We start from the raw sequence: 17,845 nt of genomic DNA, 5'->3' as shown, positions 1-17,845 counted from the left end.
TCAATTCAAAATCATCTCGATCTGGTGGGGAGAAAAGCGGTCTTTCCAGGGTCCTCTGACCGCAGTAGAGCAGCAGACTTGAGCTGTAACAGACCTTGTGGCCGACTGCAAGTGTAGAATACACACAGGACTCCTGTGTGGGGTCTCCTATTTAAATTTGCCACCTTCTGACACAATCCATCAAGTGGGACACCTGCTAATGCCTCACCTTCAGTCCCCGCTGGAAGTGGGACAAAGACGCAACACTCCGCCATTTTCGCTGGCTGGCAGCACTCACAATGCTCAACCGCCGCCGACACTCCTCCGTACAATCCTCCTGGACAAAGGACGCACCAGAGCCCCTCCAGACTCAGGCTGCGACCCGCAACACTTTCATTACACCCCGCTGAGGACTCCATCCACCGTGGTAAGCCTCAGGCGGGTAACAATAATTGTCTGCCCGGGACTCCCATACCTCTTCTTACCGCGCAATGGAAACTCACCAAGGCTCCCTGGGCCACAGTCAGGGGCAGGAAACCACTTAAGGATGAAGGTGGGGCTGCTCCATTAAAAGTCCTGGTTTTCCTGTCCCTGTGAGCGGACCACTCTCTCCGGTTAGGTGCGGTCGTGGTGTGAGGGGGAAAATAGGAGACTGTCTCGCTCATGGTACAGTCTGGTGCACAATACAGCCATTAAAGTGGATGGCCGTATTGCCCATTGTAATGAATGGGGCCGCAAATATGCAAATAAAATGCAATCACATACAAAAAAAAAAACAAACCTGTTTATTTTCCACCGATAAGTGACAAGACATCAAGGGAGGAAGAAAAAAAACAAAGACCACATTGTTCTGTGGCTTAAATTCACAAACACAACATTGTATCCATAATCAGAGCAAATTAAAAAAACAAAAAAAACCCACAACACTATACAATGTTTAGAGGCTTCAATGTAAGGTTCCAATGTAAGAGTATAAAAAAAAAATTCTATTTATATTATACTACAATTTGGGGGAAAAAAAATATAGAAATAGGAGAGTGGCTTTTCTTTTAGAATATTGCGCCTATATAAAAAGCCAGGCCACAATAAGGAAAGGTGGTAATGTGTGCCCTTACCTAGGTTATACCAAGACTTCAATAGGTTATAGCCCATCAGATGCAGGTTTTTATCTCTGCGGTGACCCCATTAGCTTTCATATAAATACCCCTCTGTACTTCAGTTTAGAAAGATCTCAATGTTATGAAGTCTGCATTATTTATACAAAGGGAGGACGTAACTTTCATTAAGTGTAATCCACAAATAAAAGTCCTTTGTGATGAAAAAAAAAATTAAAAAAAAAAAGATTATTTCTTTTTCATTTATTTAAAAAACAAAACACAAAATGGGACAATTCACTGTATTAAAGTCCAGCTGAATTTAGTAAGGTATATAACAACTGAATAAGTTATCTTGAGAGACCGGTAACAGAAGTTTTAATATCTCCTGGGAGGAGCTCCCTTGTAGGACTTGAATCCAGTACCACTTCCTCTGGGAATGGATCCTGGCATCGGCACAACTCTGTTGATCGCAGAATTACTGAAATGATCAAAGGATAACAAATTATAAAAATGCACTGTAAATATTTAGATCACAAGCAAACTTGGACAGTTTCTACAACTGCTTCTTACCCAAACGATTTAGGAAAGAACCAAAACAGGTAATGAACAGGTATGCAGAGCAACAAGCACCACAATCCATCGGCAGGGTACAAAGTCACTAGCAGTTCAGTCTGTCCACTACAACCCAGTCCATCCCTCCGACTCCCTTCCCATACCACACGTTATCCCTGGCTCCAGTGAGGTGTGTAGAGGATGCCCAGACCTGGTTATTCCAGTTGTCTGTATTAGTTGCCGCTGTCTTATGCTCCTGTGCTGGAGGAACCAGCCACGTCAGTATTTGCTATGCAAGGAGTAAGAAAACTCTGGGGATGTGCAGAGGCTGCAGCCCAGAGCGGTTCTGAATATGACAGTGAAATCTCTTTGGAGCTGCTGTACATGTCCCAGAGCCAAACTAACTTTAGAGATATCAGGCAATAAACAGGTTTTCTGGATGAATTACATACCTGGAATGCGATGACATCATGCCACTTCGACCATCTGGCATCCTTCTGCCATCATATCCACTACCCTGTGAATTGGGACCATGCCATTCCTTTCTTGGCCCATTACCATCACGTCCAGGGCCAATATGTCTTCCTTCATTGTAATGCTAGAATGCAAATATCAAGAGCTGCATTAGACTTTTGTTTTACCTTTTTATACTCTTTCACTAGGGGGACTTAAGCAATACTTACGTGTCCACCACTTCCACGGTCTCCCACAATTGCTCCACGATCACCATCTCTGCCACTGTAGCCGGATTTCCCACCACGATTACCATGCCCACCTCTGGCAGAATGACCAGGAACATCTCGTCCAGGTCTGTCACTTCTATTTAAAGATGTATAAATGTGGTTAGCATCGGGAATGTTATTGTAAAACAAACCCATCTTGAGTAGAGGAGAAGTACATGAATTGGAATGATCTACATTATTAAATATCACAGTCGTATTACATTGTAATCTTCGCTATACAAGGCCTTCACTTGTATTCATTAGCTGGAATTAGACAACTACCATAGAGAATCAATCTGAAGTACCTTGGCTCCCGCTTATCGGTTCCCAATCCTCCATCTTTCCAGTTAGTTGACCGCGGTGGTTTTCCTGGAGTATCTCTTTGATGACGTCCATGCTGCATATCTGGATTACTGAGTCTCCTTTCATGGCCTGGGCCCTCAGATCGGTTTGCCCCTGGCCTGTCCATACCAACAGGCCTACGTTCATCCCGGTCTCTGCGGTCGGCATCCCGTGGTTCATTTCGTGGTGGTGGCGGCTCATTTCTTCTCGAATCATTGAAACCCTTGTTAAAGTTCTTCTTGCCTTCCCCTTGGTTTACAAAGCGGTCACGTCTGCATAAAATATAAATGTTAATCACACAAACATTCTAGAAAGCAAATTCAATGTATAACTTAACTTCTGATATTTACCTTTCAAAAGATGATGCAGACGATCCCTCTGAATACCGACCCCGCTCTCTAAGATCAAAGTCGTTGAATCTGGGCTGATGTCTACCGTAATCAGAACCTTGACTGAAACGCGAATCTGTATCCATCGCCATTTTCTTGTTCTCACCCCAGAAGTTGTCATCTCTTCTACAAGGGGGAAAATTGTAGATTAGCAATATATGATACAAATAGATGTACACATGCTATTAATGTCCATTAATTTACCCAATTCCCCCCTCATCTTACCTGTGGTCAACATCCCGTGGCCGCTTTAAAGAGTTTCTCTTCTCTTGCTCAAAGCGAAGTTGTTCTTGTTGACGTCGTAGCTCTTCTCGCTCTCGCGCAATGCGCTCAGCTTCTTTGCGCCGCTCCTGTGAAGTGATTAAACTCATGTCTTATCATGAACTCTCATCAAGATGTACATACCATTTCTACAGTTTAAGGGGTTTTTCCATGCTATAACAGAAATGTATATCAATACTGGGATCTGCACACATCTCTACAAACCAATGTATTGACATGCCTTTATAACCTTAAAAGTTCAAATTCATATGTATGTCTGCGCAAGACAAAAAAATTAAGCATTATTGATGGTGTCTGAATTCACTGATCAATCCTGATATATTATAGACTAACCGGGTGGAAGAGTCTAGCAGGGCAGAAGTACCAGTTATGATGCCTTTATATGCTCACCTGTTCAATACGTATACGCTCTCTTTCCAGACGTTCACGCTCCATTCTTTCACGTTCCAACTTTTGCCTTTCTATCTCTAATCTCTCTCGTTCTCTTTGTAAACGGTCAAGTTCTTCCCGTTCTCGCATTATTCGGACCCTCTCACGTTCCCGGCGCTCCCTCTCGGCCATTTCTCTCCGCCTAAACCATGGGGGGAAAAAAACACACAAATTCAGCTTATGGGCATCGGAATGGCCATTTACAACCAAGAGCTGGACAACCTCATTACAATCACAAAATATCTCATCAGGTTGACTCATTTTGTTAGATACAAGGTAATTGTGGGAGAAATGCACAACTTCATTGGGAATGGAAATCAAACATTTAAGTAATAAAATCTAGCTCTGGCAGTCACTGCCTTTAGAGAGCACAGCAGTGTTGCAAGTGTTCGTGTATAGGTTACCTTCGCAGCTCAACCGCTCTGTGGTATCGCTGTAACCGCTCCAAACGTTCAACATTTTCTCTAAGTCTTTGGGCTTTCATCTTTTGGAAAGTTATGATGTCTTTTTTATCCCGAAATTTCATCTTGTTTGGGACAAATCTTTCTCTTGGTCTCATCTAAAATACAAATGTAACAAATAAGTGATTGATATTTAAAACCGCACAGTGACAACTGCCAACCAAACTAGGAGATTGGGAATCCAATGTTCTATTTGAAATCGATCAAAAATCATTCTCCCATACAATGACTGAGGGCTGACAGACTAGAAAACACTTGCCTTTCTTTATCATTACAAATTGTAAACCTGTTACAATCCAACTTTCCATTTCAATACAAACATGGGATCCCAAATCATAACTGGTGGTATGAGACTGATTGTTGAGTTCTTATACTGGGACAAAAAAGTTACAATGGAGAATCTTGATAGGTTTTATCACCAAGGTAGAGAATTCTAGTATTTTTTGGACTATAAGGCGCACCATCGATGAATGCCTGGTAAAACGTCTAAATTCATATATGAGGCGCACTGAATAAAGTGCACCTGATTATAAGGATGAATTACCAGCAGATGGCAGACCTGTGCCCAGTTCAAGGTAGCTGTTGTCTGCCAGTACAGTTCATATACAAGTCAAAGGATTTTTTTGTGCACCTTATAGTCAGAAAAATACGGTATATGTAGAGAACTATTCCCACTAACATAGCTGCTGTTATCTCACCTTATCAAACCTTCCTCTTCTCATTGGTGGACGCATGTAACCTTGATCCCCTTTTGTCTGGTCAATAACTACCATCTGTCCTGGGCTTTTACCTATGGGAGTTTTTAAAAAGATGACATTTCATTAAATCCTCTCACTAAGGCATTTAGGTGCAACATCCTATGCTCATTATTTCCATATTTCTTAAATTAGAAATAAATAGGAAAACAAAACGTCTGATTAGCTCCAAACTTACTGTGAACAAATTGGGGAGTTACATTCCCTGCTCCATTTCATTTTCACATTGAATATTTACAAAGCTTGTGGAGAAGGTGTACAAAAGCCTTCTGTAATCTGACCTCCCTTGTGGACTTGTTCATAGTTGAAATGTGTTTTAAATTAAATAGATCACAAATTCTTTGCAGATTATTTTTATTGGTCAAAAAGAATTTGGACTGTTTAATACAATTGTGTTTAAGGCCAGTATATATGAGGACATCATAAACTAGGTGTCCTTTAGGAAACACAACTGGTTCTATTGTTCACATTTCAGACCATTTTCTTACCTGGACGTTTTCTGTCTTCGTTCTTGTCTGTAGGATCATGGGCAGAAGCTCCAGCCCCATTATCACCCTCTTTCCCATCCTTCTTGGCATCTTTGCCATCTTTCTTTTCAGTCTTGTCAGACTTTTTGTCTTCTTTTTTAGTAGAACTTGAGGGTCTTTTGATAAATTAAAATAATTATTATACAGATAGCCAGAAAAGTGAAATAGAGCCAAGTGATATCACAAACACAATACTTACTTGCTACTTTTGTCTCCTCCTGATGACTTTCTCTCTCCAGAGGTTCGGCCAGATCCGGATTTCTCATCAGATTCTTTCTTCTGATCTCTTTTTGAAGTATCACTCTTCCACTGGAGAGAGAGATATTATTAATGCAAGTCTTGAGGAGGAATCATTCAATGTACAACTAAAACGAAAAAACAAAAACAAAACCCTACCTTTTCCACCGATATCTGTTGTCCATGTAACTCTGTACGATGGAGGTGAGAAATACATCTGGACACATCAGCACTAGATGACATTGTGACGATCCCATAGCATTTTGCTCCTGGACTCCTAGCATTGGTAACTACCTTTGCGCTAAGAACCTGGGAGAATAAAAGAATAAAGTATGAAGCAGATCTACCAGGCCATGCTTCACTATGTAAGGGGTTTGCTTTCATACAGGACAAAAATGCACAAAAGAATATTGGCCCATTTGCTGACAGAGCACAGAGGGCATATACTTTGTGTCCAGTATAATCAGAGGAAATCTGCTCTCTGCTCACTATAATGGAGATGTTGCCGTGTAAATCTCTATACAGAGGGAGAAGGCAGCACTAAAATTATGAATACAAGGAGTGGGACATTTATTGTGCACCAGCATAGGATGCCGCAGACGAAGGGTTATGTTCTTTCCATTTTGGACAAGCAACAAAAATATTTTACCTTGCCGTATTTCCCAAAGAGATTCTTCAAATCTGCAGCCTTTGTATTAGATGACAGTCCACTGACCCAAAGATTTCTCAGTGAGCTTCCACTTGTACCACTAGTACTTCCTATAAAAATAAAATAAAAAATAAAAACAATTGCAGTATTACAACCATTTCTGAAACACTCAAGTCTGTGGTTGTTCTTTATAGGTCAAGGAAGTAAGAGTTCTCCTCAGACTTATGAGGCCGCCTTGCAGGTGTGTGGAGACTTCCGCCATTGATACTTCACAAGGAGATTCTGGGAAATATGCAAATATAAAATCCAGGACTGGATAAGGAAAATGTTGCCTCTTGGCTACCATGAATGAGCATCAAGTATGACTTTAAGAAACTCTAATGACATGATGCGAGATAATAGCAAAACCAGTATACTACTACAGTATCTACTCCTTAAGTAATAGCGTTCTGTATAGTGTACTATAGATTATTGTATGGGGCACATGTATTTAAATTTTTGGCATTTTCTTAATTTGAAATTTTTCTTTGAACGTTTTGTGTCAATCTCACAAATGTAAAAATTTTGACTGAAGCCTATTGGGTAATAGGGAATAGTTTAGAGCTGGTTGCCACTTCTTTGATACCTTTTTCGACTATTGTTCAAGGTGGAAATACACCTTATAGTGCAGTACACCTTAAAGAGGCTGTCCGAGACCCTATGTAAAATAGATAAAATAAAAACTTGTACTTACCTCCGTCCCCCTCCCCTTCCTCCCAATTTTCACAGCGTCTCAAACAACCCATTTAAAGTGAACCAGGAATAACATTTTTAGCTGGTTACAGGTTCCAATAGCCTATTCCAAACACCAACAGCAGCACAAGTTCTTGTGCCCCAGTCTCCTCCACCCCCCTTCAGCGCTCTCCATCTTTATTTTTTATGTGAATGAAGCAGGCAGGAGAGGGAAGGGGATGGTGCGTAGTAGGAAGAATGCATGAGACCAAGACAACCCCACCACCGGACTCAACATGATGGTGGCAAGGAAACAGCAAATGTAAAATTTATAAACTGATTCAGAATGACAGAAAGAGGTTTTAAAAATCTGCACACCATAGACTATTGGAACCTGTCACAAGCTAAAAATTATATTCCTGATTACAGGTTTGCTTTAACCACTCATACACAGATGTATTAACAAGGAAACATTACATTTGACCCCAGCATAAAAACCAAACAAAAAAAGCAGCCACACAAAGTCAGGCTTTCTGCATTCCTGTAACCTCCAACACAGTACAGTGTTTGACAAAAACCAAAGTAAAGCAAGCAGCACCACTCTTCGTACATTATCCTGTGATGCGCCTGGATTCCTATTACATGTACATGCAGGGTAAAGATCACTATCCAAAGCACCCATCTCTATACAATATGTATTACAAAGCAAGACTTAACAGCGGAGGGAGGTGAAATTGTACTCCCTATAAATATATTTTAAGTAATATCTCCCCTTACATCATAAGGATCTACTGTGTTCACTGGATGGCCGGCCCTTCATAATCAGTTTTTGCTTTATATGGCAAGCATAAAAGAATGAAATGGCATAACAGGAGTTAAAATGGTATTGGGGTCATTTTCTATACCACTCTGCAGCTCAGACAACTTATTCCTCCTATACATTTCCCCCATCCCTCCCACCCTGCAGTGGGGGATTTGCTTATTGAATTTTTCATGAAGTAGTTGCTGAGCTCACTCATGAAAGAGCACAAGGTATCATATGTAAAATGGCAGAGAGTAGTGGGCACAGTTTTAAGACGATATAGATCCCATCCCTAATGCTCTGCGAACAAAGATTTCTGACAAGCAGTCATAGAAGAGAACAACTGGGGAAAAAAAAGGTGAGTGTCACAATTTGGAGATCATTGTTTTTAATTTGAAGGGATAATCAGATATTACAATTTGTTTCAAATCATTTTGAAAGAAGTCCACTTCATTGCCTGTGACAAGTCTGTATCCCATTGCTCCCAAAGTAGGGAACCCTGATAATCATCTCGGACTGGGTCTGACAATGAAACCTATTTTTTTTTTTTTTGCTAGCAAATTAGAGAGAACTGCCATTGCAATAAATCTTTCTGTATCAGGTGAAGAAGCGACAGGTCCTATTCTCAAATATTCACAAGAGGAGAACATCCTCTTAGTCTATAACCCTGCCCTATTACAAGGGTCAGTCAGCAAGATTTATAAGCATGTTTCGGCCCCAGACAATCTTGTAGTTATGCCGCACAGAGCACTTGTAAGGTTACGTGCACACTGTAATACACTTCAGAATAGCAGCTTCTGTGTCTTGTTTCTTTCTCGTTCAGTGTACAGTATCTGAACGCTTTCATAAATCTAATAACCTCAGACAGAGAAGGTTGAATTTTAACTCTTTCCATACCTAGAGAATATCCCCTTGACGATTTAACCCTGGGGTGAGGAGACTTTCCAGGGTCTAACAGTTCAGTCATTAGGAACATTATCCTTTATCTCTCAGCTGTCAGTAAATTATGGGACAGATTCCATTGGAATTTCAGGTAAAAGAGGATCATTATACAGGAGGAGGCTAGGATATGCTGACTTTTTAAGTGGATTTTGATTGTTATTGGTCCTAAGAATATATGCCGTGTGCTTCCCATGGTTTCAGCCTGCAAACCAGGTTTGTAGTCAGATAACGATGCCATGATCCATAAGTGCACTATTCATAAGGATGCCATGATCCTTATGAACCTACTCAACATAGATGAGAATAGCTGAATGTGATTTTTTTTATATTAGTTTTCCACATGTATTGTAAAGAAGGCATTGTTGTAGTGACAATCACAACCTTCAAATCTGCACATGACCTTACGGAGGGGGGAGGGGGTTGTGAACCAGAGACGATCACTACTATAGAAGTCTATGGCAGCCGGTCACAGGTCCCTATAGAGTCCTAGTAACCGACATTAGCTTCAACTTTATCTTTTATTACCTGGAATCAGAGGGGGCATTCCCTGCTCAGCCGTCCCATCTACTCCTCCCCACGCCTTATACCTGCTTACTATTTAGCAGTTCATGCCATGTGACCAGGATGACATCTCAGGTGCTTTAGCCTCTTAACAATAGTAAGCTGTACCCCATGCATGTATCTGACCACATGCAATCACAGCAGCCTCAATGGACTTCTACTCCTCCTCATCCTCCAAAAATCCACTATGAGTCAGGAAAGCCAGGAAACTTTAATTACCGTATTTTCCGGGCCATTAGGCGCACCGGAATATAAGATGCATTAGTCCGATGCGCCTTATATATGTAATAATTCCATATATAAGGCGCATCGGACTATAAGGCGCAGGGTCCGGGGGCGTGGTGGAGATCCGGGGGCGGAGCGGAGACCCGACGAGAAGAGACAGGACCCGAAGACGAGACGCAGCGACGCGGGGAAGGTGAGGGGGAGGTGGAGGAGGGCAGCGGACCATACTTACATAGGTCCCCGCTACCGGAGACAGCAGATCTCCAGCGGGAACTGCAGACCACGCGGCAGAAGTTGTTCGTGCCGCGTGGTCTACAGTTCCCGCTGGAGATCTGCTGTCTCCGGTAGCGGGGACCTATGTAAGTATGGTCCGCTGCCCTGTGCCATACATAGGGCGCACCGGACTATAAGGCGCACTTTGGATTTCCAAGGAAATCCAAGGCTTTTAAGTGCGCCTTATAGTCCGGAAAATACGGTAAGGTAGAGTGCCTCAAGGACAGCCAATTTTAGGCAATATAGGGAAGACTTCTAAACCTTTGTCAGAAGGCATTGTCAGGGTGGAAAAATTCTGGTAACAAGTGCTTCAAATTAAACATTGTACAGATGGAATACATACCTTTATCATCTTTAGATGTGGTTTTGCTGTCTTTCGTATCCTTGGAAGAGCTGCAAGAGGCAAATTATTAGGAAAATAAAATGAGAATTTGGATGACATTTCCTATGCAAACCAATAAAACACTAATAAAACACCTTGCAAAGGTTCAATTGAGTCTTAGAGGAGCAAAAAGGTTTCCCTCAAAGCTTCTTGATCTTTTTCCCCAGGAAGCCTGAAGATCTAGATTTCCTGACAAATTTATTCAGTGTAGAAATATGGCAAATCTTCTCCAGAATTCAAGAATGGGACTTGACTTCATTTTGTGTTCAAACGGGCAGTTGTTCCTTACCATCATCACAAGGAGTTTTTAGAAACTTGTCAATTTGGAAAAATAAAAATAAAACTGCTGGCAGTAGAACAAATTGGGAAGATCTTGGAATAAAAAATAAATGGAAAAAATAAAAAAGGAACTTATGAGGCCCAAAAAGCATTATACACACACAAGGCAAGGTGCTACATATATTCTTGATGCTACCCCTTAATGTAGAGTGCTCTTAGTGAACGCTGGTAATCAGTATCTTAATGAACTGACATAGAAAAACAAACCTCTTTGCTTGACCAGAGGTCCCTGTAGATGACGGACCTTTCTTCTGAGAATCCTTCTCTTTATCTCCAGATTCAGCTTTCTTTGAACCTTCTCTGGATTCCTTCTTAACCCCATCTCCTTTAACACTCTCCTCTTTTTCATCTTTTTGGTTCTCCGACCTATTATCTTTTTTATCCTCCAGGCCATCCTTGGGGCGAGTCGCCTCTTCCTCATCCTTGGGCTTGCATGTCTCCGAATCTGCAAGTTTCACATTTTTACCTGTTTCTAGGAGGTCGTCTCCATCACAATCGATAGTGATGGCATCTTCAGCCTGGAGTGTGACAGAAACATTATCCTCCTCTGCTTCTTTCAGACAAGTGCTAGCTTCTGTGTCTTCATTGACAGCCAGCTCTGATCCATTTTCTTCTGAATGAACAGGTTTAGATACTTCTTGTGTACCATCCCCAGAACCTGTTATATCTAAGAGGATTTAACAGGAATAAACATGGCAAAATAAGAAGTTTAAACAAATTCAATGTGTAGCGCAGGACCTAGAGAAAATAAATCGGTTAGCAGTAAACATTGCTTAAAAACTTTAGACAAACAAGATGACATTCTTCATGGAAAGACAGCATAACACATGACAAGGCTCCGGGGTGGCTGGCTTCCATCTGTGCTTCATCAAAAAGGGGCTCTGAATCCAGAAATCTTCATGAAAGTCAGAGGCATTCCTTGAAATGGCATGACACACTGCTGGTCAGTCTCTTCTTCCTTTAGTAGATCAACCTGATGCCTTCTCAAAAGCCAAGTCCAATGACATGAAGTTCTTCACCAATTATTCAGTCACACCCATCTCAAACGTAGTCCTTGAAGTTCAAGGCAACATCAGTTCAATGGTTCTATGCAGATTACTGATAAAGCGTCCATGGCCCCTGCTGGACATAGCAATTGCAGTCATACAGGTACTTCCTGAGCTCCAGCACAGTCTGTGTTACAACAGTGTTGCAACAAGTAGCCATTACAACTTCTTTCCACAACTTAAGCGACTGTATATTCCTGTTGACTTCACCATGTACACATGTTCCAGATATTCTACAAAATCCCATATATCCAACGGTGCACAAAATCCAAGTAATAGTAGGTAGCAAGTGTATAAGTAGTAGTCCTCCACATGTAGACGTTTTCCAAGAGGGCAAGCATCCAGATCACAATGGCATGCTGAACGGAAACCTGAAGTCCAAACTTACCTTTCAGAAAAACTATAAAAATCACTACTTGTGCTAACAGAGTCCACAATGCATGAGGCAGCTGAGGATGATTTTTCTTGATTTTAATTGGAATTGTTAGAATCTGAATTTCTAGATTTTATACTAAAAACAAAAATGTTGAATATATGCACTAACCTTTAGTTTCATGCTCATCCTCTTCACCTTCCTAGAAAAAAAAAAAAAACATTGTAAGAAAATGATTTTTTAACTTGCTGTTAGTTTTTATATTCATTATGCTGGCCCTTTAAGAACAAGAATTGATATACATAATTGTCCCTGCTGCTGAAACATAACCAATTATCCAAACTAGAGGGAAAACAAAGATTGATATGGCAACTAATCTTGTAACAATAACGATATAAGGACAGGATTGTCGCTGCCATTCATTTGATCTACTAATGGTCTAAAACATTTTAGATACAGCACTACTCAGCTATGGACTGGGCATGTTCATTGCAGTACATTTTGTTAAGATTCTCGTCATGATCCAGCGCTGAAACAGTGATAAAGTGCTACAAATCTGTTTAGGGGAATAAGATTTAGCAAGTTTTCTTACATTCCCATTATATGGTGATAATTCCACCGCACCAATCTCAAAAACCTATTCTGCAAATACTGTGTGGTTACCAGAATTTCCATGGACTGATCTTATTTATATAAAAAAATAAATAAATAACCTAAAAGACCACTTAAGTTTTCCTTATTTGGAGGATTGAGGAGATTGTTGTGAAGCTTTGTAGACAACCCATTTCTCCAATTGTCTTGTAATATTCTGTAGATAAGCAGCCTTTTGCTTGTTAGAAGGAGATTGCTCATAAACCCGCAAGCATCCTGTTCCCAAGTGTAGCAAACTGCTTCTACCTTGCTTTTCTCAGCCACGACACGTGTTTCGGCCTTATTTTTATGAAAAACAATGAGCAATGCTTTATCATCTCCCTGCTGATCATTAGATTTTCCACACAAAAACCCCTACATGCACAGAAGCCTGTTCGTCCATTCATATTACTATACAATAGAGTTCCATACTCTGAAATGTGATGAGCCCGTGGGATCGGGTCAAAATATGGACCTATTTGCATGGCTTGGAAACATTTGTGTGAAAGCCTTAAGAGGTATTTTGGCTAAAGCCTGCAGAGCCCTAATGGCTCATTATTATAATTTTAAAAGGAAGGAGGCCATGGATAACAAATATAAGATTACCGCATTTTTCGGCCTATAAAGCGCACCAAAAATCCTTTAATTTTCTCAGAAATCAAAGGTGCGCCTTATAGGCCAGTGCGCCTTATATATGAACTTATACAGAAATGTACTACAGACAAGATGTACTGTACATTTACCAGTGTTTAAAAGCCCCATCCCCAGAAATTTCCTGCACCTTCCCACACAGTATACAGGGTCCCTAGCTCCTGAAGTGCCCTGGCACAACTAACATTGTGCCCATCCTGCCCTCCCCTAGCACGGAGAAACCGGAGCTGCCATAGTGCCGACCACAGGCAATCATCATCATCAGTAAACAATCCCCCATACCTGACAGCCCTGTAACAGGGGAAAGGTAAACAAAAACAACGGAAAGCGCCTCGCGTAATAACGTAAAGACAAGTCGGTGCCAAATGTGGTGAGAGAATGGGTGCTCACCTGGTAACCACTTGTGGGTAAGTGGTTTTAATTATCTTATAAGGGGAAGGTTTCTTGTTGTTTGTACAAAAGGTACAATTTAAGGTTACTGCAGCAACTCCTAGGCTCTCTAAAGAACCGGTAGCCAAGGGCACCGTAACATAAATGATACAAAATGAGAAAAAAAAGAGCGGGGCAGATTGAGACCGCTTAACCCCTGCTGCATCACCCTGCATTAACCCTCAGCAGCCCATACCTCTGAGATCGGAGCTCTCTGACACACTGAAGACAAGTTTCCCAGGAAGTGCAGCTGGCTAGAACTGTGCACAGTTCTGCCATTTTTAGGTACTGCATTTGATCCTGCGCCTTATACTCCAGTGCGCCTTATACATGAACCTAGATGTCTTAGCAGGCATTTATTAGAGGTGCGCCTTATAGGCCTAAAAATACGGTACCACAGTCACAGTGCCTCGATCTATGAGTAAGTGTCAAACTGATTTATCAGGCTCCATTTCTTTTGTACATTTCCTTTAAAAGGGGTTATCCAAGTGTTCTAAAAATCTAGGAGACGAGCTGGGGAGGGCTTTCTTAAAATAAATTAAAAAAAAAAAAAAGTCTACTCACTGTCAGTTGCTCTCAATGCCCTGCACCACCCGCAGTCATACCTCTCTATGTTTACAGGGGCATGGAAGCTACACTCCGACAACTTCCGCCCACCTGGTCCCCTGTACCAGCACTACATCAGGCACTAGGACAAGGCCACTGGTGTCCCACGGGACCCCGGGAGTGATTGAATTCCTTCCCTGGATTTTTAAAACACTCAGAAAACCCCTTTAAATCTACATATTTAAAAGGTGTCCATTTTTTTACTTATAATTATAAAAGAAAAAAAATAAATAAATAAACCATAGAACCTGATTATCAAATGCAATTTTCATTAAATTTTTTTTAAAGATAAAATGGATATTATTTTAAGGTTCCTGATATAAATCAATGGATGTTGTGTTTTTTTAACTGGTTCGCGACTGCCCGCCGTGTATTCACGGCGGCAGTCGGTTGCGATGCATGGAGAGGGGTCACGGGCTGAGCCCTCTCCATAGTCGGTAAGTCTTTGCTGCATATTGCAGCAAAGGCTCACCGGTAGCACTGATCGCGGGTGTTATCACAGCGATGGCTGCCGGCAGCCTCAAAAAAATAACCTTACCTGGGATCGCCGCTCCCGTGACGTCATCGGGGAGTGGCGATCCGTCTCCATGGTAGCCTCGGGTCTTCCAAAGACCTGAGGCCATTTCGTTTTAACCCTTTCATTACAATGTCCTGATAGCACATTGTAATGAAGAAGGAGGAAAATCCCCATATACTGCCATACTGTAGTATGGCAGTATATGATAGGATCGTACAGACAACCTAGGGAGTCTGAAAAATAGTAAAAGGAAAAATAAAAAAGTTTAAAAAAAAAAATTATAATAAAAACACCTAAAATTTCAAATCACCCCCTTTCCCTAGAACTGACATAAATATAAATAAACAGTAAAAATCATAAACACATTAGGTATCGACGCGTCCGAAAATGCCCGATCAAAATATGATAACTGTTTTTCAATGAGTTTAACCCCTTAATGGAAAATAGCGCCCAAAGTCGAAAATGGCACTTTTTTGCCATTTTGAAAAATATTAATTACAAAAAAAAATATTTAATACCATCACTATGAAGTGCAATTTGTTACGCAGAAAACAAGCCGTCACACAGCTCTTTACGTGTAAAAATTAAAAAAAGTTACAGATTTTTGAAGGTGGGGAGCGAAAAATGGACATGAATAAACAGGAAAGGGCCCGGTCCTTAATCGGTTATTAACCCCTTAACGCTGAAGCCACTTTTCACCTTCCTGACACGGCCCATTTTTTTTCAAATCTGCCCTGTGTCACTATAAGTGGTTATAACTTAGAAAAGCTTTAACATATCCAAGTGAATTTAAAATTGTTTTCTCGTGACACATCGTACTTCATGTTAGTTGAAAAATTTTGGTGTTATGTTTTGCATTTATTTATGAGAAAATCAGATATTTGGTGAAAATTTGGAAAAGTTCGATTTTCGAACTTCAAAAAGTTCTACTTTTTCCACACATGAGTCATAACAGCAAAAAAACTTAATAACGAACATTCACCGAATGTCTACTTTATGCCTCCATGGGTTTTTTATGCATACTCTTATATTTGTAGGATGCTATGGGGCTTTGAACATTAGGTGCAAATCTTTCACATTTTCATAAAAAAACCAAAATCCTGCTATTGAGGGACCTGCTCAGGTTTCAAGTCACTTGAAAGGCCTAAATAAAAGTAAAACCCCATAAATTACCCCATTATAGAAATCACACCCCTCAACATATGTAAAACAACTTTTATGAGGTTTGAACCCTTTAATTGTTTTACAGGGGTTAAAACAAAATCGGATACAATTTTAAAAGTACATTTTTTTGGGCTAAATTAATGTGTTTTTCAAAAAATTTACAAATTCTCAGTGGATAAAATACCAAAGCCTTCCTCAAAATTTGATACCCAATCCCTCCCGCGTAAAACAATACCCCATATGTGGTGGTAACCTGCTGTATTGGCGCACGCCAGGGCATCGAAGGGAAGCTGCGCCATTCAGAGCAGATTATGCATTGTCACTATTTATTGGCTATACAATTTATTTTTTTTGGCAATTTGGACATATAAGGGCTTATTTTTTGCGACATGAGATGCACTTTACACATACTTCATTTTAATGGGTCATTCGCTTATTAATGAGATTTTATTAACTCTTGAATGTATGGGTGAAAAGAAAATTGTCAATTTTGTATTTTTTGGGGGTTTTACACCGTACACTAAAAATACTATAATATCTTTATTCTACAGATCACTACGATTACGGTGATACCTCATTTATATAGCTTTTCATTTATTTTTACAATTTTACTGGAAAAAAACTAATAGAGGAAATCTCATTTGTTTTTGCATCGCCATCTTTACGGAGATATAACGCTAATATTTTTCGGTTGACAGAGCTGGTTTAGGGCTTATTTTTTACGTGTTGTCCTTTTCAATGATACCATTTTGGCGTACATAACTTTTTTGATCACTTTTTAGAACATTTTTGTGAAGAGATTTTATGAAAAATTGACATTTTTGGCAAGTTTTTCGTGTTTTGTTTTTACGGCATTCACCGAGCGGGTCCAGTAATGTTACGTAGTTATTGTACAGATTGTTACGGACGCGGCGATACCAAATATGTGGGGGTTTTTTGTGTGTTTTATTACTTTATTAGATATGTATAGGGAATGTTTGTGTTTAGGGGACTTTAACTTTATTTAATTAATTCTTTTTATAAATAAATTTATATATGACGTGTTTAACTTTTTTTTACTTTAACAGGTTGGCTTGAACAAGCGATCCTCTGATCGCTTGTTCAAGCTCTTCTTCACATAATACAGTGTAATACAGTGTAATCCGATTTGGCGCATGGGACCCTTGCATGCTGCGATCACACGAGACCGCGGCGTGAAAGGGGTTAATGCCTGCGATCGGAGGAAACTGTTGCATTTTTTTTGCCCTGCTCTTGGCAGTACAGAGGAGGTAAATGACTTGGTTACATTTATATCATAATCATGTTATCAGTGTGTAATGAGCCACGATGTGAAGCCAAATCCATCAAGTCATTCTACCAGCAAGAGAATCTGAACGTTGTACTACTAATGCGGTCCAAAACAATAACCACGGCTGAGGGAGAGATCAGCAGTATGAACAAAGCCTTTGCTAGCCATAGCAGAACCAATAAGTGTCCTAATTTCCAAACGTTAAAAACTTACATCAGGAACCACATCATGATCGGAGAAAGCCTGAGTTTCTTGATTTTCATTATCCTAAACAAAAGAAAAAAAATAACAAAAAAGGGGTTAAGTTGGAGAAGCAGGTGTTAACTACATATTTCATACAAAGAAAATATACAGACAATGGTCTTTTAAAGTAACACACCATGGGGAGAAGGCAAACAAACGCCCTGAAAAGTGGACCATGGTCATGAATATAAAAGGACATTGTTGCACACAGGCAGAAATATTAATCCCAATGAATGGGATGT

At 40.4% G+C, this 17,845-nt stretch overlaps 1 protein-coding gene across 4 annotated transcripts in view; it reads right to left on the bottom strand.

Annotated features, from left to right (window-relative positions):
* Positions 1 to 741: 741 nt before the first annotated feature.
* The window catches only part of SLTM (SAFB like transcription modulator), a 39,520-nt gene continuing 22,416 nt past the window's right edge, over positions 742 to 17,845 (bottom strand). For all 4 annotated transcript variants that reach the window (XM_072148111.1, XM_072148109.1, XM_072148112.1 and 1 more), the window contains 17 exons: positions 17,574 to 17,627; positions 12,247 to 12,277; positions 10,864 to 11,323; positions 10,279 to 10,328; positions 6,422 to 6,531; positions 5,932 to 6,081; positions 5,735 to 5,844; positions 5,497 to 5,651; positions 4,952 to 5,043; positions 4,197 to 4,351; positions 3,754 to 3,934; positions 3,307 to 3,431; positions 3,043 to 3,207; positions 2,656 to 2,964; positions 2,312 to 2,447; positions 2,081 to 2,226; positions 742 to 1,554 (listed from right to left, as the gene is read on the bottom strand). In XM_072148111.1, coding sequence (XP_072004212.1) covers positions 1,452 to 1,554; positions 2,081 to 2,226; positions 2,312 to 2,447; positions 2,656 to 2,964; positions 3,043 to 3,207; positions 3,307 to 3,431; positions 3,754 to 3,934; positions 4,197 to 4,351; positions 4,952 to 5,043; positions 5,497 to 5,651; positions 5,735 to 5,844; positions 5,932 to 6,081; positions 6,422 to 6,531; positions 10,279 to 10,328; positions 10,864 to 11,323; positions 12,247 to 12,277; positions 17,574 to 17,627 — 2,532 coding nt within the window. In that variant the 3' untranslated portion in view covers positions 742 to 1,451. The remainder of the gene's footprint in view (positions 1,555 to 2,080; positions 2,227 to 2,311; positions 2,448 to 2,655; positions 2,965 to 3,042; positions 3,208 to 3,306; positions 3,432 to 3,753; positions 3,935 to 4,196; positions 4,352 to 4,951; positions 5,044 to 5,496; positions 5,652 to 5,734; positions 5,845 to 5,931; positions 6,082 to 6,421; positions 6,532 to 10,278; positions 10,329 to 10,863; positions 11,324 to 12,246; positions 12,278 to 17,573; positions 17,628 to 17,845) is intronic.

The sequence above is a fragment of the Engystomops pustulosus genome, chromosome 4, assembly GCF_040894005.1.
Source record: "Engystomops pustulosus chromosome 4, aEngPut4.maternal, whole genome shotgun sequence".
Taxonomy (NCBI): Eukaryota; Metazoa; Chordata; class Amphibia; order Anura; family Leptodactylidae; genus Engystomops; species Engystomops pustulosus.
The sequence above is the reverse complement of the archived record's forward strand: the minus strand, read 5'-3'. Positions and strand labels throughout refer to the sequence as shown.